This window comes from Macaca mulatta, chromosome 17 (genome assembly GCF_049350105.2).
Source record: "Macaca mulatta isolate MMU2019108-1 chromosome 17, T2T-MMU8v2.0, whole genome shotgun sequence".
Classification (NCBI taxonomy): domain Eukaryota; kingdom Metazoa; phylum Chordata; class Mammalia; order Primates; family Cercopithecidae; genus Macaca; species Macaca mulatta.
Genome location: NC_133422.1, coordinates 90,346,501 through 90,373,066, shown reverse-complemented (window position 1 = coordinate 90,373,066; position 26,566 = coordinate 90,346,501). Strand labels below are relative to the sequence as shown.

General features: G+C 41.3%; 1 protein-coding gene across 4 annotated transcripts in view; it reads left to right on the top strand.

Moving 5' to 3' along the window:
* The window catches only part of DZIP1 (DAZ interacting zinc finger protein 1), a 62,613-nt gene that overhangs the window by 15,432 nt on the left and 20,615 nt on the right, over nucleotides 1-26,566 (top strand). For all 4 annotated transcript variants that reach the window (XM_077973862.1, XM_001085816.5, XM_077973861.1 and 1 more), the window contains 7 exons: nucleotides 4,491-4,652; nucleotides 6,904-7,041; nucleotides 9,624-9,686; nucleotides 16,943-17,083; nucleotides 17,629-17,677; nucleotides 19,681-19,737; nucleotides 23,118-23,174. In XM_077973862.1, the coding sequence (XP_077829988.1) occupies nucleotides 4,491-4,652; nucleotides 6,904-7,041; nucleotides 9,624-9,686; nucleotides 16,943-17,083; nucleotides 17,629-17,677; nucleotides 19,681-19,737; nucleotides 23,118-23,174 (667 nt within the window). The remainder of the gene's footprint in view (nucleotides 1-4,490; nucleotides 4,653-6,903; nucleotides 7,042-9,623; nucleotides 9,687-16,942; nucleotides 17,084-17,628; nucleotides 17,678-19,680; nucleotides 19,738-23,117; nucleotides 23,175-26,566) is intronic.

Below are 26,566 nucleotides of genomic sequence, written 5' to 3'. Positions count from 1 at the left end.
AGTGTGACTTTCTAGGGAAAACAGCAGTCATTTCACAGAATCATTGACAGAGCCCTCTGTCTTCCACATAGGCTCACTCTTTTTAAACTGTAATATACCTATAATGTAAAATTTATCATTTTAACTATTTTTTAAGTGTACAGTTCAGTAGTGTTGAGTGTATTCACATTGTTACGGCCAATCTCCAGAACTGTTTTATATTGAAAAACTGAAACTACCCATTAAACAACAGTGCTCCCCTCCCACCTCCTTCCAGCTACTTTCCCTCTCTGTGATTTTGCCTGCTCTAGATACCTCATATGAGTAGAAGTGTAGCGTATTTGTCTTTTTGTCATCATGGGCTTATTTTACTGATAATATCCTCAAGGTTTATCTATGTTGCAGTGTGTGTCAGCATTTCCTTCCTTTTTCAGGCTGAATAATAGTTGATGGTATATGTCTGTATACCACATTTTGCTTATTCGTTCATCTGTTGTTGGACACTTGGGTTGCTTCCACTTCTTATCTATTATGACTGATGCTGCTATGAACAAGGGTGTACCAACATCTCTTTTAGGCAATCATTTTACAGTGTACAATCCAGTAGCATTTAGTGTATTCACAATATTGTGCAACCACCATTTCTCTAGTTTCAAAACTCTCAACACCCCAGAAAAATAACCCATACCCATTCAATAATCACTTGTACTACCCTCATCCCCTGGTAACCACAAATCTTTTTATGTCTATGAATTTTCCTATTCGGTATACATCTTTTAAAAAAATCTGTAGACCAGGTATAGTGGCTCACAACTGTAATCCCAGTATTTTGGGAGGCCAAGACGGGAGGATTGCTCGAGTCCAGGAGTTCAAGATCAGTCTGTGCAACATGGTGAGACCCTGTCTCTACAAAAAATTAAAAAATTAGTTGAGTATGGTGGCATGTGCTTGTGGTCCCAGCTACTCAGGAGGCTGAGGAGGGAGGAAGATGGCTTGAGTCCAGGAAGTCAAGGCTGCAGTGAGCTGTGTTCACACCACTGTACCCCATTTGGCTACAGAATGAGACCCTATCTGAAAAAAAAAAAGTAATGTGTGACCTTTTGTGTCTGGCTTTTTTCAGTTAGCATAATGTTTTAAGGTTCATCTAAGTTGTAACATGTATCAGTACTTTTTGTCTTGCTGACTAGTATTCCATTGTATGTATGTATGTATACGTAATTTGTTTATCCAGTCATCCATTGGTGGACATTTGGTTCATTTTCACCTTTTGGCTCCAATGAATAATGCTACTATAAACATTCATGTGGCAGTTTCTATGTGGGCATATGTTTTCATTTTTCTTGATTATATACTTAGGAGTGGAATTGCTGAGTCATATGGTAGTTTTATGTCTAACTTTCTCAGGAACCACCAAACTGTCTTCCATAGTAGCTGTACCATTTTACATTTTCACCAGTAATGTTCATATTTCTCCACATCCTCACTAATACTTGTTATACTTTTCTGTTTTCTTAATTAAAGTCATCCTATTGGGTGGGTGGGAAGTGGTATCTCATCAGGTTTTGATTTGTATTTCCTTAACAACCATTATATTGAACATCTCTTCATGCTTATTGTCCATTTGTATATATTTTATTTGGAGAAATGTCTATTCAAGTCCTTTGCCCATTTGTTTAAATTGAATTGTTTGCCTTTTTTGTTGAGCTGTATGAGTTCTTTATATACTCTAATAGTTTCATCACTTTAGCTCTTATATTTAGGTCATTGATCCATTTTGAGTTAATTTTTGCATACAGATTGAGAGAGGGGCCCAGCTTTATACTTTTGCATGTGATTTGTCCAGTTGTCCCAGTGCCAATTATTCAGGAGACTATTCTTTTTTCATTGAATGTTCTTTTTTTTTTTTTTTTTTTTTTTTTTTTTGAGACGGAGTCTCGCTCTGTCGCCCAGGCTGGAGTGCAGTGGCGCGATCTCGGCTCACTGCAAGCTCCGCCTCCTGGGTTTACGCCATTCTCCTGCCTCAGCCTCCTGAGTAGCTGGGACTACAGGCGCCCGCCACCGCGCCCGGCTAATTTTTTGTATTTTTAGTAGAGACGGGGTTTCACCGTGGTCTCGATTTCCTGACCTTGTGATCCGCCCGCCTCGGCCTCCCAAAGTGCTGGGATTACAGGCATGAGCCACCGCGCCCGGCCCATTGAATGTTCTTAACACCCTTGTTGAAAATCAGTTGACCCTAGATGTTTGGGTTTATCTCTGGATTCTCAATTCCATTCCACTAGTCTATATATCTGTATTTATGCCAATATCACACAACTTTGATTACTGTAGCTTTGTAGTAGACTTTGAGATTGATAAGTGTGCGTCTTCCAACTTTGTTTTTCTTTTTCAATATTGTTTTGGTTATTTGTGGCCTCTTACAGTTTCATGTGAAATTGAGGATTGGCTTTTCCATTTCTGCAAATAAGGTTATTGAAATGGGATTACACTGAATCTCTTGATTGCTTAGGAGAGTATTGCCATTTTAACCATATTAAATCTACCTATCCATGAACATGGGATGTCTTTCCATTTATTTAGGTGTTCTTCAATTTTTACAACAAACTTTGACAATTTTCAGTGTGCAAGTCTTTCACTTTTTAGGTTACATTTATTTCTAGGTATTTTATTCTTTGGGATGCTATTATAAATGGAATTGTTTTCTTAATTTCTTTCTTGGATTGTTCATTGCTGGTATGTAGAAATATAACTGCTTTTTGCATGTCGACCTTGTACTCTGCAACTTTGCTGAATTTGTTTATTACTTTAGTAGTTTCTTGTGTATTCTATTTTCTTTAAATAGCTGGTAGAATTCACCAGTAAAACCATCTGGTCCTGGACGTTTCCTTTTTAGGAGGTTGTTGATTACTAACTCTATCTGTTTATTTATTGAAAGTCTATTGAAATTTCCTTTGTCTTGGGTCAGTCTGGTAATTTATGTAGGAATTTGTCCATTTCACCTACATTATCCAATTTATTGGTGTACAAGTGTTCATTATATTCTCTTACAATCCTTTTAATTTCTCTAAGATTGGTAGTCATGTCCTCACTTTCATTTCTTAGTCAGGGTAGCTAAAGATTTGTCAGTTTTGTTGATCTTTGCAAAGAACCAAATTTTGGCTTCATCTATTCTCTGTATTACTTTCCTGTCCTTTGCTTTATCTTTGCTCTAATTTTCATAATTTTTTTCTTTCTGTTGCCTTTGAGTTTGCTTTGCTCATCTTTTTCTAGCTAGGTTATTTATTTAATATTTTCTTCTTCTATATTTGTTTTTTGGAGATAGAATCTCTCTCTGTTGCCCAGGCTGGAGTACAGTGGCACAATCACAGCTCAATGCAGCCTTGACCTCCCCGTTCCAAGTGGTCCTCCTACCTCAGCCTCCTAAGTAGCTGGGGTTACAGGCACATACCACCATACCTGGCTAATTTTTTTTTTTTTTTTTAATTTTTGGTAGAGATGAGGTCTCACAATGCTTCCCAGGATGGTCTCAAACTCTTGAGATCAAGTGATCCTCCCACCATGGCCTCCCAAAGTGTTGGGAATACGGGCGTAGTCATCACACCTGGCCCTTTCTTCTTTTTAAATGTAGGCTCTTACAGCTATAAATTTCTTTCTGAGCACTGATTTGGCTGCATCTCATGAATTTTGGTATGGTATGTTTTCATTTTCATTAACCTCACAGTATCTTCCAATTTCCCTAGTGAGTTTTTCTTCAACCCATTGGTTGTTTAAGAGCGTGTTGTTTAATTTCCACGTATTTGCTAATTTTCCAGTTCCCTTCTGTTACTGATTTCTGGCTTCTATTGTGATCAGAGAAGATTCTTTACATGATTTTGATCTTTTTAAATCTGAGAAACACTTTATGGACTAAAAAAAGGTCTTCCTAGTGAATATTCCATGTGCACTGAAGAAGAATGCATATTCTGCTGTCGCTGGGTACAGAGTTCTATATATGTGTGTTGGGGCTAGTTGGCATATAGTGTTGTTCAAGTTCTCAATTTAGATTTGAAAAATCCTGAAGGTCATTGAGAAATCAAGTGCTAACCTTGAATCTAGCTTCTATAAATCTGAATTTGTATTTTCTGGTGGTGGGATGGAGTTATGCTACCCAAATTGCTATGGTGTCAAGAAATGTTCTTTTATTGCTCAATATATGTTTTCTTTAAAGTATATTTACATTTTATAGATTATGGTATGACTTTTATACAAGTTCACAGAACACAAAAAGCTGGAGGCCTCGGGCCTCTCTGTTGTTATTTTAAGGGATGTAAGGACAACAGGATTCTGTGTGCTGCCTTTAGTTTAGAAAAATCTTTGTGCACAGACCTGCCATGATAGGAAATGTTATTACAAGCCCAACTGAAATAAGCAATACTAGCTAACATTTTTGAAGTGATGCTATGAACTTTTATTTTAAATATTGCTTATTTTCTTCACACCAGAACTTTTAAAGCTGTGTATTAAAATAATTTCAGGAATATGAAATGCAAAAAACAAAAGAGGAAGACTTTTTGAAGTTATTTGATAGGTGGAAAGAAGAAGAAAAGGAGAAACTAGTTGATGAAATGGAAAAAGTCAAGGAAATGTTTATGAAGGAATTTAAAGAATTAACTTCCAAGAATTCAGCATTAGAATATGTAAGTATTAAACCTAGAAGTTCTTATGGTACTGATTGCCTTGAGAGGTGGTGTTAGGATGGCATTAAGGCCAGGGGATCCAGCAGTTACTTTACGGTACCCTGGTGCAGACGTTCTTCTCCCCAAGAGTCTTGAGGGAGGCATAGAGGCGACAGAGTGAGTCAGAGGTGTTTTGCTGAGAATGGGAGCTTTGGCCTTAAACTCCAGTGCAGAACACTCGTGGTGAGATATAGAAGACCCTCTTCTATGAAGGTCCCTCTTTTCTTATCTGGTTAGGTTACCCTTGAACTGTAAACTCCTCCCTGAGTTTTGGAACTTTCCACTGTCCAGTGGGAATGGAAGAAAGCAGACCCAGAAAGACTAAGAACCCTTGCCAGGCCCCCTCCTCAACCCAGGCCCGGGTAGGATCTCTAAAGCAAGCAAGTTATGGCTAAATGAGCCCCTCTCCCTTATGGGAACAGCCCTGGTCCATACAGCCCTGGCCTCATGCGTAGATGATACCTGAGCTGCTTCTTTAGAAAGAAGCAGCCAATCCATCAGTGTCCTCCTGCTAAGAATTCTAAGCTCCCTGGTTAGATTTGACGTGACTCTTCTTTGGGGAAAAGGTAGAAAGGAAGGGAGCTGAGCAAAGGTCCTTGAGCTCCCTCTAGGGGCCAACAAGTTTTATAAACAAAAATAGAGAGATTTTTGGAATTCACCTGAGGGCTTTCCTAAAACTCTTTAAACTCTAGCATGAGGTTTGGTGAACGATGGCCCATGAACCAAGTCCAGCATACCACCTGATTTTGAATGGCCTGTGACATAAGAATAGTTTTTACATTTTTACTTTTTATTTTTTTCGAGACAGAGTCTCTGCCACCCAGTCTGGAGGGTAGCGGCACAATCTTGGCTCACTGCAACCTCTGCCTCCTGGGTTCAAGTGAGTCTCGTGCCTCAGCCTCCTGAGTAGCTGGGGTTACAGGCACATGCCACCACACCCAGCTAATTTTTGTATTTTTGGTAGAGACGATTTTGGGCCTCCCAAAGTGCTGGGATTACATGTGTGAGCCATTGTGCTCAGCCAGTTTTTACATTTTTAAAATGTTGGAAAAAAAGAAGACTATTTTGTGACACAGGAAAATTTCATTAAAGTTCACATTTCAGTGTCATGAGTGAAGTTTTATTGAAACACAGCCATGTTTGGTAATTTACGTGCTGTCGGTGGCATTTTTGTGCAGGAGCGGTACAGTTGAATGTTTTGTCTGAGACCTCGTGTTATGAATCTACATGATTTATAACTGTTGCTATTGAGCTTGGCTACCTGGCTGAGGTAGTGTTTGTCAGGTTTGTCCACCAAAGAATTTCTCTTTTTTCCTCCTTTCCCTGCTGTCCTTTCTGAAATGAAGTCACTATGAGCAGCCTACACTGAGGAGAGAAGAAGTGCGCTCCCCTATCCTTTTGTTTTTGAAGTTAACATGTTACCTTCTGTGGTTTTCTGAGGGTTTTTGCCATGAGTAACATTAGGAACAACATCAAAAGAAAAGGGTAAAATTAAAACATTATGTCCCTAATGGATTTACTGATGTGGTCCCTGGACAGTGTTGGCCTCTCACTAAACTAGCTTAAGAACCAGGTGCATTCAGTTCTTCTGTTTCTGGTGCCTATTAAGTGCCCATAAAAAATTTTAAGCCCCAGCTGGGCCTGATGGCTCACACCTGTAATCCCAGCACCTTGGGAGGCTGAGGTAGGCAGATTGTTGTGTAAGCCCAGGAGTTTGCGACCAGCCTGGGCAACATGGCAAAACCCTGTCTCTACAAAAAAAATACAAAAATTAGCCAGGTGTGATGGTGCACGCCTGTAGTCCCAGCTACCTGGGGGGGGGGGTGCTGAGGTGGAAGGATTGCTTGAACCCAGGGGTTGAGGCTGCAGTGAGCCATGATCATATCACTGCACTCTAGCCTGGGCAACAGAATGAGACCCTGTCTCAAAAAAAAAAAAAAAAAAAAAAAATAGACTCATTTAAGATTAGAAAGTTAGATTTTCCTTCCCCTTTTTTCACCCTGTACATATTCTGATAGGAAGACCAGCAAGCAGTAGAAATAAACCAGTAAAACCACAGGGAAGCAGAAGTGGGAGAAGCTTCCAAGAGCATCCAGGAGCATCCAAGAGGGCAGTCAGATTTAAAACACAGCTACGTGCTCCCTGATTTTATTCTCCGTTTCAGTCTTATAAAAGTCTAACTGTAGTACTGAGCTTGAATTTTATCTTATAGCAACTGTCAGAAATCCAGAAGTCCAATATGCAGATCAAGTCCAACATAGGCACATTAAAAGATGCACACGAGTTTAAAGAAGACCGTTCTCCATATCCCCAGGATTTCCATAATGTCATGCAGCTTCTTGATAGTCAGGTACGTGCAAGTGGGTGGCAGCTGCAGTGGATGCCTTTCTTTTTCTTAGCGAAGTAATTTACCGTGAGTGCCATCTGCAGAAAAAGTGTGTGTCTTTTTCAGTAACCATGAAGGTGACTAGCTCTTATTTTTCTCCTGCAACATGCCTAAGTCATAAGAGGTGTTTGTTACACGCTTGCTGTTGGCAAATAGCATACACAACAGTTGGCAAAACTGTTTTGTTTCTTCTCTCCATAAAATCAATTTGAATTGGTTAGTATAACCTAGCTATTCATTTTTCATCTTTCAGATGTAGCTTTCAATTTCAAAAGGCGTAGAAGGGCACATTGAAGCACCAGATTTAGTTTTAGAGTTTAAATATACTGCTAATTGTATTTTTAGTAGAAATGGAGTTTCACCATATTGGCCAGGCTGGTTTCCTGACCTCAGGTGATCCACCCACCTTGGCTTAATTAGCTGGACGTGGTTGCAGATGCCTGTAATCCCAGCTACTTGGAGGGCTGAGGCAGGAGAATTGCTTGAACCCAGGAGGCAGAGGTTGCAGTGAGCTGAGATCACAGCATTGCACTCCAGCCTGGGCAACAAGAGTGACACTCAGTCTCAAACAAAATATATATATATATATATATATATGTGTGTGTGTGTGTGTGTGTGTGTGTATATACGTGTGTATGTATATATATACGTGTGTATATGTGTATGTGTATATATACGTGTGTGTATATATATACACACACGCACACACATACACGTATATATACATACACACGTATATATACACACACATATATATGTATACACACACACATACACACACACACACAGCTAACTGGCCAAGATCTCTTACATTTATGAGACAATCACTTTTATTTGGAAGTGAACTTCTGTAATCAGCACAGTCTTTATCATGGCTATTTTGGTCACAGCGGTTTAGGGGAACAATTTTTTTTAAACTAGGAAGAAAATAGAGATGAGAGCTTATGAATTCAGGATTTTTTTAAAAAGCCTGGGTCATTCTAAAAAAGGTAAGTGAACTTTGGAAATCAGGATCACTGCTTCTTGCTTCAGTGCTCACGTCTTTCCTCCCCTACCCAAATCTACCTGCTCCACTGCAGTCAGGCTGACCATGTCCCTGTCCTGTCTGAAGTCCTTCAGTGACCCTTATTCTGGACTTCCCACCAGCTTGCAGGGTCCTTTGGGTTCTGATCCCTGGGACATCTTTCTCTGTTCTTTGCTTTCCTGGCACTCCAGCGGCCCAGCAGCCCATGCCTCTGAGAACATGGCCTTCTGTCTTCTTCCTCAGCTCTGGCTGCCTTCCTGCCTGTCCTGCAGCTCCCAGTTTTCGGGACCTGTCTTTTACTCATTCTTTAGTATTCAGCCAGGGGGGGAGGTACCACTTTCAGAAAGTTCTCCTGAGCCTCTAGGCTATAGCATTTTTGTAGTCCCTAAGTGGGACCTGATCACATACACATTGTATGTGGATTCTCCATGGCTGTGTCTACTCGCCTCCCATCCAGAGCAGGGCCTGTCTCTTAATCTTCTTTTAGCCTGCCAGTGGCCATCCAGCGAGGTGCCTGGTATATGGTAGGAAACCAGGAGCTGTGTCCTGAACCGAACTGTTGACATCTGCTTCCAGCAGGCTGGAAACTACAGCTGGTCACTCATGAACTGAAGGACATGGTTCTAAAATCCTAAGGTCCCACCTAAATTTCTTCTATTTCTGTCCTGTGAGTTGTGTTGTCAGTTCAGAACCCATGGCCTCAGAAACCTTGGTGTTTCCTTTTGGCCTCTTAGGTTGGCAAACTAGCACCTACTTTTGTAAATAAAGTGTTACTGGCTATGTCCCAGTAACACTTTATGAGTGCTAGTTCATTTACATCTTATCCATGGCTGTTGTCCCAATACAGTTGTGGGATGACACAGCTGTATTGTGTTGTGTTGTGACCAAGTTGTTTGGCCCCCAGAGCCTATGATATTTACTATTAGCTCCTTACTAAAAAATTTTTGCTGACCCCTGCCTTATGGTATAAGATTAAAACCAGATGCAAATGTATTTAAGCATTTTTGACTGTGTATATTCTAAAAAATACCAGCTGTATTAGTCTGTTCTCACACTGCTACAAAGAACCACCTAAGACTGGGTAATTTATAAAGAAAAGAGGTTTAATTGACTCACAGTTCCATAGGCTGTACAGGAGGCATGGCTGGGGAGGCCTTAGGAAACTTACAATCATGGCAGAAGGACAAAGGGGAAGCAAGCATGTCTTAAGATGGTGGAGCCAGGAGAGAGAGAGCAAAGAGGGAAGTGCTACACACTTTTAAACAACCAGATCTTGTGAGAACTCACTCACTATCATGAGAACAGCAAGGGGGACATCCACCCCCATGATTCAGTCATCTCCCACCAGGCCCTTCCTCCAACACATGAGATTTGAGTGGGGACAGAGAGCCAGACTATTTCACTAGCTAAAATTTTACCAGATAGATAGTTGGGTTTCATAGGTATTCACTAAAAAGGAAGCTTCCATATTGCATAGATCTCATTGTTACAGTTGTACATAAATTATTCTTTTATTTTGTAGGAAAGCAAATGGACAGCTCGAGTTCAAGCTATTCATCAAGAACACAAGAAAGAGAAGGGTCGGGTAAGGTTAAGAAACCAATGGCTTAAAGTGGGCCATGTTTTAAAGGAATATTTGCTTTTCTTTTTCATAAACATAATATTTGTCCACTTAATAACATTTGGGGAGAAATGTGTAGCAAAATTAAAATTACGTATAATTCTAACATGAACAATAACCACTGCTACTACTTTCTTATAATTTGTTTCAGTTTTCTTTTACGCATTTCTGTAAGTGTAGAACCTCATATATACATAGCTTTACAACATTCGAATTATGTTTTATAGGTTTGTACACTTTTCACTTTATATATCATAGACCTTTCCTAAGTTTTAAAGTATTCTTCAAAATCATGACTTTTAATGATGTCATGATGATCTTATTGGATGTATCATAAGTTACGTAATCATTTCTTCATTGTCAAATACATATTTCTGATTTTTTTGCATCACAGAACTGCAATGTAATTTTTTAAAAAGGCAAGAACTGTTTACATTAAAATCACTTTAATGAAAACAAGCTTTTAATTATGACACGGATTCTCTTTCACCTAAGTACATCAGAAATTTAAGTGTTAAAATGTGTTTACACTAGTGCAAAACATCTAAAGTAGATGTATTTGAGAAGATCTTAAAATAGGAAAACTTCTGTTTATTTTTTCACTTGAAATTGTATTTTGTACCTTAGTATTTCTTGTAGATCTTTTCTGAATGGAAAAAATGTTTCCTCTTTTGCACATTTTCTAATATTACCTTTCTTAGTAGAATATTAAACAACAAAAGATCATATAATATGTGTGTGTATAATTGCTAGGATGAAGTGTGTTCAGATGATCAAAAAATTTATCAGCTTATATTTCTCCAAAGTGGAACAAATACTGAGGAAGATGGGGGTAAAAAAGAAACTGTGAACAGTACTAGAGCCAAGCTAAAGCAAAGCAAACAAAAACTAAAAATATTTCACAAAACATCTGCAGTTCTTGAGGAACTTCGATGGGAAAGTTAGACATTAATCTACCTTTAAGATTGTATCATTTCCAGAAAATGAAATAGGAACCACTATTTTTCCTCTATTCCATTTATAATATCATTTCATCATGCAAATTTATAGTGATAATACACAGACATACAACCAATATACATATCTATATACATACACATATACAGTATATTGAAAATTGTATCACTGATGTGGCAGTTCAATTTAGGAGATATTTGCTGAGCATCTGCTATGTACTACACTTTATAAGGCTAAAAAGAGGTGTGGAACAATGCCTGCCCTCAGACTGCTTACAGTACAAAAGGAAAGTAGGAGTGAGGGTACAGATATGGGAATCAGGATGGGATAAATGCAGAGTACCCTAGGGACTGAATGGAGAGAGTTTCTTGAAGTGGGGTTAGGGCTGTGTGTGGATCATGCCCATGTTTACTTCTTCAGCCTAAACAATTCTTCTGAGTTCCAGATTAGGTAGCCAGCTTTGTACTGACATCTCCATGGGCTTCTCAAGTGCAACATGCCTAAGATGAAGTTCTTGGTTTGTTCCCAGACGTGGCAAATGGCACCCTCGTTCTTCCAGATGCTCATCTTGATTCCACCTTTCTCTCTCAATCCCCGAGTTCAGGCTGTCTGCAGGGCTCGCTGTATGGAACCAGTTCTTCTGTTTCCTGTTGCCTCTACCACTAACTAAGCCTCCATTTCTGAATGGGCCCCAGGGTGGGTCTTCTCAATTCCAGCCTTCCCCTTCCTTAGTTTGCTCTCCACAGAGCCAGAAAAATAACCTGGCTGCTGGCCACCATTCTAGCTTCAGCCTGACCACCCTCCCCCCTCCCGGAACCTCCTCTTTCCAGCTACGATTCTAATTCTAATTCTGCTAACTTCTAGAACATTCTGGCCTTTTCCTTTTTTATACCTGGTTGTCATTGTTGGGAAGCCCTTCCGCTTTCTCTTCACATGGCTACCTCCTTGCCCTCGGTATGAGTTTTCTATTCTGTGTAGCAAATGACCACAAATTGAGTGGGTGAAAATGGCATGTATTTCTCTTCTCAATGTATAGGAGTCCAGGCAGGGCATGGCTGGGCTCAGGGACTCACAGGCTGCATTGAGAGTGTCAGCTGGGCTGTGTTCCTGTCTGGGGTTCCTTGTGGTTATTTGAAGGGCTGAGACTATTAGGTCCCAGAGGCTACTCCTTCTCCATAGCAGTACACAGCATGATGACTTCAAGGCCAGTGAGAGTGTGTCTCTCTTGCTTACATTCTCCCCCTTCAGGAAGGGCCTGGGACTTCTTACTTTTTGTTTTTTTTTTTTCTTTTTGGTGGGACAGAGTCTCACTCTATTGCCCAGGCTGGAGTGCAGTGATGCCATTCTGGCTCACTGTAACCTCCGCTTCCCGGGTTCAAGTGATTCTCCTGCCTCAGCCTCCTGAATAGCTGGGATTACGCGCCACCATGCCGAGCTAATTTTTGTATTTTTAGTAGAGACAGGGTTTCATCTTGTTGGCTTGGCTGGTCTCGAGCTCCTGACCTCAGGTGATCCACCTGCCTTGGCCTCCCAAAGTATAGGGATTACAGGCGTGAGCCACCGTGCCCGGCCTGGAACTTCTTTTAGGGGGCTCACCTGAATAAGACAGGCCAACACAGGATAATCTTCGTTTTCATAACCTCAGAGTCTGCAGATTTGGGACTGCAATTGCATCTCCAAAGTCCCTTCACCTTTGCCATATTCTGTGGTTGAGAAGCACAATGTTCTCTTCAGACCAAGGGACAGCATCACACAGGGGTGTACACCAGGAGTGCAACCTTGAGAGCCCCCTGAGAACCCTGCCTACCCCACTGCCTCTGGCCTCTGGGCCCTGGTCACCTGATGTCACTCTATCCAAGTAGGTAGTCCCTTTTTTTATTATTCCCATCACATCTCAAGCAGAGCTCTGAGCACTATTTTAAATAGTTTACTTGCTTATTTTTTTCCTTGTTTGTTATCTGTCTCTCCAATCATATCCTTGGCCCTCTGAGTAAAGGGCTCTATCTGTTTCGCTCTCCATTGTCTTCCCAGCATCCACTCATGTGCCTGAAATGTGGTTGGCACTCGCTACACACTTGCAGAATGAAAGTGGAAGGTAGCTAGACGTCTAGCCAGGGCATCTTTCAGCCTTGTTTTCATAGTTGGAGAAAGGCTGATTGTAGGGTTCAGAAGAGCAGGGTTACCAGAATTGTCTGGAGGTCTAAGCACCATCTTCTGTAGGGAGGACACTAGTCCAGGTTTCCACCCTGCACCTAGGGAGCTGCCCCCGTGGCAATGACTGTGTAGTAGGACGATGGCGTTCACCTCCCAGCATATTTTATCTATGGCAGCTAAGATGCAGGATCCCAGGAGCAGTGGACGGTAGTTTCTCCGCACCACAAGTGGCTCCACTGTGCAAGGAGTGTTCTCCTTTGTCCCCCGCATTACACGGAAGCAAACGTGGCCCGTTCTTACCGTTCATGTCCTAGTGTCCTGGCGCTGACTCATACTGGCTCTCAACTGGGCACATTTCTCCTCATCAGGGTGTTTTGTTTTGTTTTGTTTTGAAAGCTGATTAACCAGCATACCATTGGTTTCATGGGAACATTTAGAAATAAATGGATATTTGTATTTGCCATATACTTAATCCTTCTAAGAGTTCTATGAGGTAGGTGCTGTCACCCATTTTACAGGTGAGGAAACGGGCTTAGACAGATGCTGTCTTGCCCACAGTCGCTGGTATTTGAATGCAGGCCCTGTATACTCCAGGGCATACTACACTGGCTGGCCTGTCTAGCTCCAGGCACTCACCTGTGAAGCTCCCAGCTGGGAAGGAAAACAGGCAGTGACAGCTTCGAGTGGTTGCTTTTCTGTAAGAACTCAGGATCTTTTCTTTGGTTGCTCTAACATGGTAATCCCTAACCAGGGATGCACTTCGGAATTATCTGAGACTGTTTTCCAGAGTACACGTGACCAGCTCCACTCCCTGAGATCTTGATTTAGTAGGTAAGTCTGGGACACATGGATTTTGGAAATAAACCAAAAGCCACCCAGGCTATTCTGTTTTGGATCTATGGTTTGGACCACTGCTCTTAGATCATTAAAATCCCTACTCTTATTCTTCAGGCCATCTTTCTAGCATTGGTATTTAGGGACAGAATTCAGGTTTCTTTATTAATCGGTGGGCCGAGGTTGGGGGCGGAGTTTTTAAATCCTGGCCCCTTTAAAGCCATCTGTATTTCAAAGCAGTTGTGGGAATTTCAGTGGCCTCTGGCTGGAATAGAAAGCAAGTTACAGTTTTTACACTTTGTCATTGTGAGTCATGATAGAGAGAAAGACTGACGGTTGTCACTGAGGAAGAAGGTGAGGCCTTTCCTGGTTTTGAGTGGGGCACACCTCATGTACCGGGTATGTGAGGGGGATTTGTGCCACCGCTAGGCTGCACTCCTTCCTTGTCTGTTGGTTTCGCTTGTTTAGAAGCTGCTTACCTCTCCCTTCTTTTCTCTTAAACCCTAACAGAGGGGTGAATTCAATCAGGTTTAGTAATCTCTGCCTGAGACCTAACTATTAATTATTCCACATGATTGGTGCCTGCTATTCCCACAATGCACGTATTGTATTTCTCTGTTTAGGGGAAGTTGCATTTGCCAACTTTCTATTGATTTACCTAGATTCTTGGCAATTTTTTTTGTTTTAAATAACATTGGTAAGAGTTCAGAGGCAGTCACAGATAAGCGATGGCATGTCCTTTTTACCCAACAGAAGACCCTTGAGAGCTTGGGAGGTTGTCAAATGGTCACATAATGAAGGAAGGGAGGATGGGGTGATGTGGACCGGTAGGGAAAAATGCGTAGTACTTGAAATGGGATAATAGAAAATGGGCTTATGAGCTGCAAACTTCAAAATAATTTCTGGCTGTGTTTGCCTAGACCCTCTCCATTCCTCTCTCCACAAACTTAGATTTTCCCCCACCTCCTTTCTTCCTGGGGCCTGGAGCAACTCCCCATGTAGTTGATCAAGGCCAAGACCCTAAACCTCTATCCGGCAGCCTGGACATTTTTACTGGCTTTTCTTTCTATTTTCCAGCTCAGCGTTTCCCAGACTGCTTTGGAGGCCACTTTTCCAGGGGCCTGTAAGGATGAAAGCTCTTGGCAATGCCCTCCTTGGGGGAGGTTCTTAGTATCCACTAGGATAGGAAAGATCCTTTTTAGGTTTCACTCGGAAAATCTTTCTAGATTGGTTCCACCCAGTGTTTGTCCAGCCTCATAGGATCACGGAGATTTCAGAGGCAAAGCCATGCAGGATGCTAAGACACTGCTTTTTTTTTTTTTTTTTTTTGAGACAGGGTCTTACTCTCTCGCCCGGGCTGGAGTGCAGTGGCATGAGCATAACTCACTGCAGCCCCAACCTCTTGGGGTCAAGCAACCCTTCCACCTCAGCCTCCCGATAAACTAGAACTACAGTCTCACCCCACCACACCTAGCTTAAGTTTTAAAACTTTTTGTAGAGACAGGTCTTACTGTGTTGCCCACGCTGATCTCCAACTCCTGGACTCCAGCGATTCTCCCTCCATAGCCTCCCAAAAAAGCACCGACCTTGAAACGTGCATGTGAAAGTTTAAGTCTGGGCTCTGCCCCCTTCAGCTGTTTCAATTAGGGCCAGTGACTTTACCTTTCTAGACTTGAGTTTTCCTATCTGTACGATGGGGCCAACATGTGTCTGTAAAATTGTGGCGTGGACTCAACAAAATGAAGTGCATCTAGTACACAGTGAGTGTTAATTTTCTAAAAGCAAGCAAATGAGGAAATGCTGGTCTAGGTGCCCTTATATGCTTATCTCAGGCATGGATACTTCCTGCTCCTTTATTTGATCAGCATACCCTGTCACCACTTCCAGGACATAGACTTGGAATGTCCTTCACCCCAATTATCAAGTCTTTTTTTTTTTAATTTTTTATTTTTTTGAGATAGAATCTCACTCTGTCGCCCAGGCTGGAGTACAATGACATGATCTCAGCTCACTGCAGCCTCTGCCTCCTGGATTCAAAAATTCTGCCTCAGCCTCCCGAGTAGCTGGGATTACAGGCGCCCATCACCACACCTGGCTGATTTTTGTATTTTTATTAGAGATGGGGTTTTGCCATTTTGGCCAGCTGATCTCAAACTCCTGACCTCAAGTGATCTGCCTGCCTCGGCCTCCCAAAATGTTGGGATTACAGGCATGAGCCATGGTGCCTGACCTCAAGCGCCCCCCACCCTTTTTATTTTTAAACCTTCTCTGTTTAAACAACTACTGAAATTGCTTTAAGCACCTTTCCTTCAATTATTGAAAACAAATTCTTCTTGAATTCCTTTTGTCCAGTCTATGATCTTCCATGACATTATCTCTAAAGATGAATATATCTGCGTGTCTCTGTCCTCTGCTTCTCTCTCTTTCTTTCCCTCCCTCCCTCTTTCCCTCTAATCTCCATCATCGCCCCTCTTTTTCTCAGTAAACATTTATCAGTAAACATTTCTCAGAGAACCTGCTAAGGGCCAGGGATTGGGCTAGTTTCTGGGAATATAAAATAATTAAGATGTGGCTGGGCATGGTGGCTCACACCTATAATCCCAACACTTTGGGAGGCCAAGGTGGGTGGATCGCCTGAGGTCAGGAGTTCGAGACCAGCCTGGTTAACATGGTGAAACCCCGTCTCCACTAAAAATACAACATTTAGCCAGGTGTGGTTGTGTGGGCCTGTAATCCCAGCTGCTCAGGAGGCTGAGGCAGGAAAATTGCTTGATCCCAGGAGGCAGAGGCAGCAGTGAGCCAAGATTGCTCCACTGCACTCCAGCCTGGGTGACAGAGTGAGACTCCATGTCAAAAAAAAAAAAAAAAAAAAAAAAAAAATTAAGATGTGCTCTCTGGCCTAGGATGGGCCAGGTGGCATGTGAAGGACAGGACTGCAGGAAAAATTTAGTACTGAGGGTCAGAGCCACTCTGCAGGAGAAGCCTGAATCCTTTATCATTGCTCATCATGTGTTATTTCATGTTATGTGCTCTAGTTGGCTTAGCTGCTCCCAGTATCAGCATTGTCTGGGGTCATGAGCTCCCTTGGGAACACAGATGAAGCACCTAGAGCAGCCAGGGTCAGGATCTACCATGATCAAATATTTTTTCAATGGTTTGATGTGCATGGATAGCATCAGGCCAGCAAAACAGGCAGGGCACGTACCTGAAATCTGGAGAATGAAGACATTTGACATGCAGCTTACAGACAGATGCCTTTCTTAACTGTTTTTCAGCTCCTGTCACATATAGAGAAACTTCGAACCTCAATGATAGATGATCTAAATGCAAGCAATGTTTTCTACAAGAAAAGGATAGAAGAGCTAGGGCAGAGACTTCAGGAGCAGAACGAGCTGATTATAACTCAGAGACAGCAGGTATGTCTGGCGACAGTGTGGCACCGTGCTTCTTTAAGCAACGCAGTCTATCTAAGAACATGTGTTTTTTACTTTAGAGCATTTGTAAGTGGTATAAGGTGAGGAAGATGGAATATTTTTCCCCTTGTGATTGCTTATAAAAGCTAGTGCAATAAAATACATTTTTAAAAGGTATTTAAAAGTAATATGTTGAAGATTTATACAGTTAAAATTCAAAATTAATTTGATTTGAAGGTAAATAAGAATTTCATTCAGTAATTACCCTGAGAAGCAGCCAAATCCAAATGCAACTTAAAAAACTTTTTTTGTTATTTTATTTTAGACTCAAGGTGTACATGGACAGGTTTTTTTACATGAATATATTGTGTAATGGTGAGGTTTGGGTAATAACTTTTGCCTCTATGCTTTTAAAGTCCACAAGCCCTATGTCCCTGGATGATTTAGTGAAAAGGTTAATTTACTAATAACAGTATCTTTCCATTATCCCATGTGTGTGTCCCTGTCTAACTTCAGACATATCACTAGAAGACTGTATTTCTTTGCAGATTAAAGACTTTACCTGTAATCCAGTAAACAGTATCAGTGAACCCAAAGGTAAGTGGATGGGATCCCGGTGCTGGCAGCGAGGGGACCTCCCCAACTGCGCTGGGCTTCAGAAGAATGTGGGCCCCACTTGTTTATGTGTGCTAAGATGGCATTCTTCTTGTTGTATTAATTTGGTAGGTTTGTCCTCTATTATTCTAATTTGAGAGATTTGTTACCACAACCCAGAAAGGTGAAGAATTTAAAAAATCTAAACTATCACGTAGTTGTTTCATTTTTTTAATCAGAATACTTTTAGGCACATAATACCTACTTGGGAACCATTTGCCTCTTAACTTATACACCGTAGAACAGAGTTATGTGTATAAAAGCACAGGGTCTGTTGACAGATTGGGTTCACCTGCCATCTCTGGCACTTCATAGCTTTGTGAATCTCTGCCTCAGTTTCCTCAGCTTTATAGTAGGAATATGAATAGTGTTTCAGTCTGTTTTCTCTGCTATAATAGCATACCACAGACTGGTATTTATAAAGAAACAAAGTTTCTGGAGGCTGGGAAATCCAAGAGCATGGTGCTGACGTCTGGTGTGGGTCAACCTATGGTGCAAGGCATCACCTGGCCAGCTAATGCATGGACAGAGAAAGGAAATTGGGCCAAACTCATCTTTTAAAATCAGGAACCCACTCTCAATAACCAACCCATTCCTGCCACTATTGCCATGTAACATTGTTACAATGGCAGTTAAATTTCAACTTGCATTTTTGAGGGGACATTCAAGTCATAGCAAATAGTAACTACATCATAGGCTTGTTATGAGGATTAAATGGGATAATATACCTATTAAGCCCTCATTAAGTTAGCCATTATTATTGATATTAAGCTCTTAGTAGGCCAGGCACAGTAGCTCATGTTTGTAATCCCTGCACTTTAGGAGGCCAAGGCAGGAAATCACTTGAGGCCAGGAGTTCAAGACTAGCCTGGACAACATAGCGAGTCCCCCTTCTCTAAAAACAAAAAATAAAAAATGAGCTGTGCATGGTGGCAGGTACCTGTAGTCACAGCTACTCAGGAGGCTGGGGTGGAAGAATCACTTGAGCCCAGAAATTCAAGGCTGCAGTGAGCTGTGATTCCACCACTGCACTCAAGACTGGGTGACAGTTTGAGAGACACATCTCTAAAAAAACAAAAACCAAAGAACTCTTAATTATTCTAAAGTGCTATAAAGGCTTGCTGCGTTTTTCTCAACTGTGGCTGTTTTGGGGTTATAGGTTTGTTCTATGCTTAGCGGGAATATGCACAACCTACTGACTGCACCAGTGATAGCCTGCCTACCTCTGTATCATTCACGGTCTCTCTCTCTCTCTCTCTCTCTCTCTCTCTCTCTCTCTCTCTCTCTGTCTCTCTCTCTCCCTCCCTCCCTCCCTCCCTCCCTCCCCCTCCCCCTCCCTCCCTCCCTTTCTTCCTCTCTCTCTCTCTCCCTCCTTCTCTCTCTGTCACGCATACACACACTAAACCAGTCAAGACCAGGGCAACAGCTGACTTTGCAAAAGAAAAAAAAATAAAAAAGAGACCAGAAGGGAGACTGGAAGCCACAGGTTCAGGGTCTCACTTCTGCCTAGTTTTCTTCCCGGTGATTCCAGTCCTGGTTCCTGCACGTCTCAGGTTGTTGAGGCATCTTTGTCTATTTGAGGGATGCCACCTGGGGGTGGTGCTGGGGTGTATGAGCTGGGTTTCCTCACTCTTGTTTTGAGATAGAGTTGAGGAAAGAGGGTTGTGGTTCCCTTTAACTCCTCTCAAAATAACAAGAGCTCAGGTAGGGAGGAATACTTGCAAAATTAACTAAATATCATAAATATTTGACTGAAAAATAATTCTGGGAAAAATTTAGCTTCAGAAAGATTTATGTTATGCGTATTTATTCTCCTGGTGATGTGCTATATATTGGTACGTTTCCTTTATTGTTTTTCATGGGGGCACAAATTAGGATAAGGGCTACAAAAATTTAATCCATAGCTTGTGATTTTTTTTTGTTCATTTATTTTTCTGTCATTTCAGGAAATCCTTTAGCCTGGCAGGCTTTTGAATCTCAGCCAGCTGTTCCAGCTGTGCCTAGTAAGTTCCTATAATAGATGCAGGGCTCCAAAGGTATCTTTAAAATGCTAAACCAAAACATAACTTTTACTTACTATTTTTCGAGACTTTTCTTTGAAAACTAGTGTATTTAGAGATCGCATAATGATTTATTTTGATTCTTGGTTTTGACCTCATTCTAAAACTCAAGACTATGAATATCCACGTGATGTTGTGGTGATTTTGATTAGCCATAGCTATTATTTCACAATTTGTCTAAAAAGGGATGACTAAAAATTCCTTGGCATCACTTTAGTTTATACTTGTAGACTTCTCAAAGTGACACACTGGGTGACTGGGTGACTGTGGTGTCACCACACTTTGAAACTGCTGACACTCTTACTGCTGCAGGCTTTGACAGGTGACCTGTCTGTCCCCACTTGTGGTCAGCCTGGCCATCTGCTCTATCTCCCGGAGCTGTCAAGATTCTGCAGTAAACCAAAAGGACATAATCTTCACAGTTTAGAAACTGACAGGTCGTTGTTTAAAAATACGAGCTAAATAGTTGAGATAGTTGTGCTTCCATTCAGGAAGGAGTAAGGGCAGATAGCCGTGCCATGTGCACAGCAATATGACCACAAGAGGAGTGTGGGCTGAGGCTGAGCGCAGGGAGACGGCACCACACACGTGGGCCTAGGGATCTCAAGAGCACTGTGTAGTGACCAAAGGACATTCTTGACCGTGTTTTGGAATTTGCACTACTGGCCAGAAAATGCTGATGGTTTTAACCTCTCAGTCTTCTCGGAGGCTTCTTGAAGTCTCTCGTTGCTTCTTGGAGCTGAAGAAGTTAAGTGGTAGTTAAGGAGAGGAGCGGAGTTTAAGTGCCAAGAGGAGGACTGAGAGAGGAAGAGATGCTGAACTTACAGCTTATGAAATGAAGGAAAAAACACATTTCAGAGAAGGATGGAAAGGTCGAATACTAAATTATTCAAACAAACAATCTTCGGCAGCTGACCAAACTCAAATATATATGCAGGAAAAAAAAAAAAAACCAAACCCAAGGCTATATTTAGTTAGAGTGGTTTTCTCCAAATGGAGTATGCAAAATTATCTATTGGAATGTGGGAAAAAATTATTAGAGATTATTTTTATGTATTAATAAATCTCATCCTTTTACTTTTTTCAAATTTTTTTGTTTTAAAATGTACATATTTGTATTATAGTACATATAAAATTCATTTAAATAAATATGTGTATTTCTGGGGGAACTTTTACTGATTGGGGAATGTTGTCAAAAACTACGGATGCCACTGGCTCTAGAAAATTCCAAAAATAATTTAAAAAAATAGGCCCATAGCTCCATAGGTAGGGGTCCCTTCCAAGTGAGGCCCTGGCTCATCCCATTCCTCTTCCCAGCATACAAAAGGATCTAAAAGCCAAGGTTCTAATGATGGCAGGGAAGTTTTCATCACATAAAAGAAAACATACACTCTAAGATCAGAAAATCTAAATCACAAAGTGAAAGTCAGCTTAGGAGATATGCAATAAATAAATCAGACCTATACCCAGTAAAATGAAGATTTGTAATGTCTAATATAAGGCAGATATGGTCAAACCTGTTGATTCCACCTGTCTATACCCTTGGTGATTTAGACACTAGTCAGTCATTTACTGATTTACTACCCTTTCATAATAAGGGAACGAATTCTGTAGTTTAGAGAAAAGACCAAATTGTGATCAATTTTAACAGCATCAGATCTTTTGATTCTGTAAGCTGGAATAATATCTAGATCAGGAATAGTTAGTATTCTGTGTTTTTTTTTTTCTTGTAAAAGGCCAGATAGTGATTTACATTAGGCTTCACAGGCTAGATGGTCTGTTTTGCAACTACTCAGCTCTGCCATTGTAGTGCAAAATCAGCCATAGACAATACTTAAGTGAAGGAGCCATGTTCCAATAAAAACAGGCAGTGGACTGGGTATGTCTCATGGGCTATAGTTTGCCAGAACTTGATCTAGATTATGCAAGTTGCAAATGGGTACAAAGGCAGTATTTCCAGAGTTTGTTAGCAATTTACAAATAGGAATTGAACACTTTCACTAGAAGCCATTGTGAAGATAAAAAGTGTATACCCACAGAAGTAGCTGATGGCCGGGCATGGTGGCTCATGCCTGTAATCCTAGCACTTTGGGAGGCCGAGGCAGGTGGATCACTTGAGGTCACCAGTTCGAGACCAGCCTAGCCAACATGGTGAAACCCCGTCTCTACTAAAAATACAAAAGTTAGCTGGGCATGGTGCTGCATGCCTGTAGTCCTAGTTACTCAGGAGGCTGAGGCAGGAGAGTCGCTTGAGTCCAGGAGGCAAAGGTTGTAGTGAGCCGAGATCATGCCACTGCACTCCAGCCTGGGCAATGGGAGTGAAACTCTGTTTCAAAAAAAAGTAGCTGAGGTTTGTGGCCAGTACTTTTTAGGGTAAGATTAGAATTAAAATTCTGTCTTGATAAAATAAAGAAGCAGTAAACTAATAGACCAATACCGTTTAGTGAAAACAAACTGGACAAATAAATAGTCCAGAGAGGACTCTCAGATAAGAATTGTCAAATATTTGAAGAAAGCAGTGGAATCTAATTTTCTGGAGAAATTTAAATTGAAGAGCATTTAGTCTTAGTTAAGTTGGGCAAACCTCTTTCCACAGGCAGTGACTAAATTAATACCTTCACATAATGTCTTCCAGCCCAGTGATTAGAGTACTTTTCAAAACTGGTTTATTGTGCATGAATGTTCATTGCAGTGTTATTCATAATAGCTAAACAGTGGAAACAACTTATATGTCCATCAACTAATGAAAAGGTAAATAAAATGTGGTCAGTTTATAAAACAGAACATTATTTGCCCATAAAAATCCATACTGATATTTATATGCATGCTACAGCATGGATGAACCTTGATACCATTGTGTTAAGTGAGCAAATCCAGATGCAAAGGACCACATATTGTATGGCTTCATTTACTATATGAAATGTCAATAATAGGCAAATTCATAGAAATGGATAGTAGATTAATTGTTGCCTGGGGATGGGGAAGGGGCAGAAATGAGGTGTGATGGGTATTGGGAATGGGCATTTTGAGGGAGGTGATGAAGATTATGTTCTAAAAGTGGACAGTGGTTGTGGTTGCACAGCCCTGTGAATATGCTAAAAAACCACTGAATTGTATATTTTTAAAAGGTGAACATATCTCCATAAAGCTGTTATGAATATAAGTTTATGTTAGTTGTGTAATATCTTTGTCACTTGAAATATTTGTCCCTTATGGTCTGTATGTATCTTGACTAATTTGAGGCAAATTTGGCTATCATCATGTTAGGATGCTTATGCTTTAATTATGGAACCTCTGAGTTTTTCCTTTTTATGCTGTTTCAGTGAATGCCCCAGCCCTGCACACTTCAGAGACTAAATCTAGTCTGCCAATGGCACAAGGTAAGTTTCAGTAATAGCCTCAGCGTTTTATGTGCAGTTGCCACCCGGAGTTAGATAACTTATTAACCAAAAGTGATTCTGTGGAGGTAATTTATAATAAAACAGGAAACATTTTAGTGATTGCAAAAACAGTTATTAAAACTGCAGTCTTCGTGTGTAATACTGTTGTAAACTGGACATATCCTCCAAAGTCTTAAAGTATAAAAGGTGTAGATAGGTATAAAAGGTTGCCAGACTCACAAGTAGAGATTTTAACTTGAGTAGTGTCTTGGTTATTTATGATTTTTGTGGAAAGCAGTAGGTGTTGGGTAAGAATGGTCTGCTACCAGACCAGCCAACCAGCACATGCCACAGGGCATATGTGGCTGTTTTTATAACTTTCAATGTGGCAGCAAGTCACCTTTTCTAAACAAACGGTTTGAATGACTGGTTGGGAAAATCTAGAAAAGACATGTAATGGAAACTAAAGGAAACAGGTAGGAAGCACTGGGTGAAATCATTGCCAGGGTTCAGTTCTTGGACCAGATCAAAAGGGTGATAATTGTTATTCACATAATCCAATAGACGGGCTGAATGTTTGTAGCTGTATTTCACTTTTTATACAGTTAAAGTGATTACAGTTTTTATAGTATGTACTTTAACATGATGTTTTCCTGTGGTCTGTTGGATATTACAAATGCATTAAGATGGGAGAAGGGCCATCTTTTTCCTGTCTCACATACAGTTGCTGCGGAATCCAATGATTACTTCAGTCTTCTTTCATTTTTGGTCTTTTAAAAAGGTTACACGTAAATCCATGATCTAACTGGTCAGTATAGTGGCACTTTTTGTCTTCATAAATATCGTGGTCTGTATACCATGAACTTTAGTAATAATCCTTTTTACTCATGACTGACTCATGAAGTGTTTATTGCACCTTATTTTTTTTCCCGAAGATCATTTCAGGTGGATCAGTTGTCTTGAGTATGTGATCACAATATGTGATGTATAAATTCTCCACATATTGATCTTCTTATTTACAAGTGTTTAGAGCATGCAGTTTTTTCCTTTAGACCAGTAACAGATAAAAGCACATTGGACATAAATAAATTTGCTTTAATATTGAATGTATAAGAAAAGTATCTAGCAATCATTCGGTATTCATATTATTTTATGTCAGGTCTAAAATCTCTCTATTGCGTCCTTTTGTAAAGCACTACTGGCCACTTCTCTTTTGTACTTCAACAGTGTATTTTAGTTTCTTTTACTTCCCCGCCCCTCTACTTTGTTATCGTTAGCTTTCTGTATGACATTACACAAGGTCCCAGTTTCTTTGTCATATATTTTTGTTGCTAACTAAAGGACACCCCCGTAGGTACATTAAGCTGTCTGGGGTTAATTCAAGGGTTTGGACAAATCGATCATTTCTAAAGCATGTGTTCTTGGAGACCCTACCCTCACTGGCCCAGAGCTGCATGAATCAGTCATGCCCCCTTCCTGGCATCTGCTGGGATTGAAATGCTAGTTTTAAATGCCAACCAGACCTGGCACAGGGCCTACAGCCCTTGGATGGGGATCAAAGCTGATTTGTGAGCATCTCAGTGGGCAGGAGCTAGGAAGAGACTTGGCCAGGGCCCGCCAACGTCCCCCACCCCATCAGGCCAGCTTCCCCAGGGCAGCAGGGGCAGGGCAGGTTAGTCATGGATTGCATAATGTTTATTCGCCCGTTCGCTCTCTGTCCTTTGTTCCATCTCAAAGCTTGATGAGGTTCTTTACCATGAAAAATCTTGCGATTCCTTACCATTGTGGGTTGAGTCCCCTGGGAAACAGACTGATACAGAAGTTTACAGGTGGGATGGGGGGGTGCCCTCGGACAGCACCTGTGAGAGAAGCAGTGTTGGGCGAAGGGGACGTTAAACCCAGGTGCAGCTGCAGTGGAGGCCTCAGCCAGCCCTGCTTCAGAGCTGCAGAGCTGGGATGAGTGCTCTGGCTTGTCCTCCACTGAGGCAGGGGTGGGGGCCATTGCCCCTTGCATTGATTTCTCATCTGATGGGGGCTGCCCTGAGGAGAGAGTGAGCTAAAGCAGCCTGGAAGGAATTCCACTGTAAGCTGCTAGGAGCCAACCTTGCCAGTGCTTCTGTCCTGATAGGATCTAGGTAAAATGGGAACCCTGATGGCTCCCTGCTTTCAACTCTGCTACACAAGCTGAACAGTACAGGCAGTAGGTTCTGATTCAAAGGCAGTTGATAGGATGAAACACGGGTTCTGGAGAAGATAAACAATCAGGTTCTGATTTGAAGGCAGTTGATAGGATGAAACACAGGTTCTGGAGAAGATAAACAATCAGGTTCTGATTTGAAGGCAGTTGATAGGATGAAACACGGGTTCTGGAGAAGATAAACAATCAGGTTCTGATTTGAAGGCAGTTGATAGGATGAAACACGGGTTCTGGAGAAGATAAACAATCATGCTTGATCCCCATCCCCTAGTATGTGTTTTTACTGGACAAACCTCAAATAACTTTTTGTAGTATTTTCACCACTGGAGACCACTTTGCTCTTTGCTCATGGGGTTGTGACTAAATGGTGGTATTAGGATGCCCAGTAAATAAAGTAGACTTTGTTGCTGTTAAACTGACCCGTACACCAATTGCTTAGGTTGCCTGACCTGATAATATGGCCCACTTTTAGAGCGATGAGTGCAGTGAGGATGCAAAATAACCACTTTCCCCAAAGTCTATGGACACCTGCTAGGTTCCACCTACATGTGAAGCCCTCCTTTAATTTGGCCTATAAATTGTGAGGGGCTTGTGTATACATGACTTTAATTGTATATAGCTACAATGATGACCACAAAAACTGGAAGCTTTTTTTTTTTTTTTTTTTTTGAGACTGGGCATTTCTCTGTTGCCCACGCTGGAATGTGCTGGTATGATCATAGCTCACTGCAACCTCAACCTTCTGGGCTCAAGTGATCATCCCACATAGTTGAGACTGCAGGGGTACATCACCATACCTGACTAATTTTTAAATTTATTGTGTAGACAGCATCTCATTATGTTGCCGAGGCTGGTTTCAAACACCTGGACTCAAGTGATCCTCCCACCTCAGCCTTCCAAAGTGCTAGGACCACAGGTGTGAGCCACTGCACCCAACTTACAAACATTTTTATTAGACTTTACAATTATTATGTTTTGCTCTCACAGCAAGTATTCTACATCTTGAAATACTGACACTTAACACAAGCAATAGTTGATTGTCCAATACATGACAGGTGGTGTGCTCCAGACTTCTGGCGTATTGTGTCTCTTGATGGAAAGAAAGATGGCTTCCCCCACTGGACACCACCGGCCCAAATAGTGTTACAGAAGTGGGATGGAGACTTGAAAGGAAGTCTCAGTTCAGTGGAATTCC